Consider the following 2,620-nt stretch of genomic DNA (forward strand, 5'->3'; position numbering starts at 1 on the left):
AAGAAATGGCTGAGTTCCCCCTTCCCGTCAGGGTCATGCCTTCTCGTAATTTAGAGCACGCAGTCTCATCGTCCGATCGAATCGCGCCTAATGTGAAGGGGGTATAACGAAATGGCAGAAAATGTGAATGAAGCTCTGGTTCTTGCTGCTGGGGATGGGTCACTCCGAGGCGTTAAAGCGGCTTTGAAAGCTGGTAAGCACTTATCTAAATTTCTCAACGATAGTATAACAAACTCTCTCACAGAGATCAGAACGCTACAATAAGGTAGTTTATAGTTAAGTTATAGTTATAGTTAAGTTATAGCGTATAACGGAGACTCGCGTCAAGCCAAGGTCGCAAACTCATCGGCCAACGAACTGCTCTGACATGTAATCTGTCTATTAAGTGTTTTTGTTGTTGTTGTTTCTTCTACACGTGTTGTTTTCTTCTTTTAGCTTGCAACAGAAATGCAGTAAATGCAGATGTTTTCTCTCAGCCGAATTTGAACAAAGGGGCTTTGGAACATTAGTTTATTTAAATGTAAATTAGTTGAAGGATTTGCATACAAGTGCGAAGTACAGTGCGCTATTGACACCTTTTGATCCGTTCCGTGCTATGCAGATAATTTACATACGCATCAACCACAAAATGGAGGGTAAAAAATGAGTTCAGTTGGCGCACCTTCTTGGCTGAGACTGAGAGCAACGATATTTGGGGTTTCGAGTTATCCTTGTGTAGTGTGTAGTTCAATCATTAGACAGGAGTGTAGTGGACCGACTTGACCATTGTTGTGCCGACCTTGACAATGGGTTTGGGCTGTACAATTTTGGCGGTTTGTTTATGATTATACCTCACTGACTCGACCTTGTTCAGGGAGAGTACAATATGCAGTATTCCTGGGAATCGCTAGATGGTGCACAACATACAAAGAAAAGAAAAGCAAAGCATGATGGGACCTCACGTGATGACGCCCCTTCCCAATCATCATTTCCTTTTGTGCTTCGCGCAAGGTGCACGCATCGAGTTTGCTCCGGTACGATCCGGTAGTGACTCAGTTTTTCGTTGTTGGAAAATTATCAAGTGGTGGAGCTACGAGAAGAACCACTTTCGGCGCACCATGCCGCCGATAGGGTAAGCCCCTATCGGTCGGCTACTATCGTCGCAGCAGGCCGTAAGACCGGGAAGGGTGAAAAGCCCCTATCGGCGGGCTACTATCGGTACTGGCGGTCGAGCTTAGCGCTCAAGGCTTGCCAGGCGCTGGGAAGGACCAAAAGGCCCTTTCGGCGCAACATGCACGGGAAGAATTCGGGCCAAGCATGCCGTAGAACCTGGAGGTTATCGGCGAGGCTACGTATACAGACGGCCGTCATACCTTGTGCCTTACACGGAGTTGGCATTATCGGCGCACCAGGCCGAAAAACCTGGAGGATAGCGCAGCCACAGACGGCCGCTATGGCCATGGTGCCCGAGGTTGAGGCACTGGCCCTTTCGGAGAATTGAGGTAATACCCCACGTTCTTTGCGCCAGGTGACGCTAAAGATTCGAGAACGGTGGAAGACTGTTCTCGTGGCCCCGTCCATATTCAGAAGGAGCGACAGCCGCCGTGCCACGTGGGCCGGTCGGGGTAATCGACATCTCAATGGAACTGTAAGTAGATTACGGGCTCCGGTCGCTCCGTTATGGTTGCTCGGATAAGCTTCCATGTTGAACACGCTGTTAGGCATGTTGCCGTTGCATTCTACGCTCGTCTAGGAGGAGCGTCCAGCAGTTTAACCCATTATTTAAAGTCGTTTTATGAGCGGTTGACTTAGGAAAGACGTCAATCGGCACAGAAAGGGGCCTCCCCTTCTTCTTCTGCTGACTATGATACGTCGCAGTTGTCTGACAAGAGAAGCTCCAGGTGAATAAAATATTGGGAGCTTATGTTAAAGCTTGTCCCTGAGGGAAGCTTTTTTATGGCAATAAAGTTATCAATTACTTAGCCATACTAGAAATGTGTGTCCGTAATTAGCATTATCATGAAGAATGCTCCACAAAGACAATTGACGAAATTGAATTCGTCTGGGACGTTGTGTGACTGGTCACGCACGTAGTTATTACACATGTATGTTCAACGTCTGGCTCTTTGTTGTTACTTTAGACAACAAGATTTTACATGTTTCATGTTGACGAGTCTAACATGTTTTTGGTAGTCTTGATAGAATATTGTTCTATACGAGGAACACGTGTCCTTTCTAATAAACCATTGTTATGCAAACAATGCAAACATTGCGAATGTTGTCGGCAAATGGTCGGCGGTATTCCTCCGAACTCCGCTCACTCAGGATTTACCGTCCCGGGCGTGGTTGCGGAGCATTCTTATGATTCTACTTCTTCCTGGTAAGTATGTTCCAGAAGATGGGAAGAAGGAGCTCTGTGTGCTTCACGGAACTTCAGGTAACATTGTTGTGTTTACCTACTTACTACGGTTAAAACGATTGTTTACCTTTTTGCTGTTCGGCGCGGCCTTATCACAAGAGCCGACAATGGAGTTTTGTTGTGTTCATTATAGTGCAAACAGACAATATAGTCTGAACATGGCAGACACTTGTTAGCCAAATTAGTCGGGGTTATACGGGTTGCGCGAAAATCTGTAGTGGC

The 2,620-nt window shown here is 46.6% G+C and overlaps 1 protein-coding gene across 7 annotated transcripts in view; it reads left to right on the forward strand.

Annotated features, from left to right (window-relative positions):
* The window catches only part of LOC118419211 (poly [ADP-ribose] polymerase tankyrase-2-like), a 135,259-nt gene that overhangs the window by 121,680 nt on the left and 10,959 nt on the right, over nucleotides 1-2,620 (forward strand). For 2 of the 7 annotated variants that reach the window (XM_035825558.1, XM_035825557.1), the window contains exon 4: nucleotides 105-193. The exons of 2 other annotated variants lie outside the window; for them this stretch is intronic. In XM_035825558.1, coding sequence (XP_035681451.1) covers nucleotides 112-193 — 82 coding nt within the window. In that variant the 5' untranslated portion in view covers nucleotides 105-111. Of the gene's footprint in view, nucleotides 1-104; nucleotides 194-598; nucleotides 813-2,620 lie in introns of those variants that run through there. 3 more of the 7 variants (XM_035825563.1, XM_035825559.1, XM_035825560.1) reach the window with 3 other exon arrangements.

This window comes from Branchiostoma floridae, chromosome 7 (genome assembly GCF_000003815.2).
Source record: "Branchiostoma floridae strain S238N-H82 chromosome 7, Bfl_VNyyK, whole genome shotgun sequence".
NCBI lineage: Eukaryota > Metazoa > Chordata > Leptocardii > Amphioxiformes > Branchiostomatidae > Branchiostoma > Branchiostoma floridae.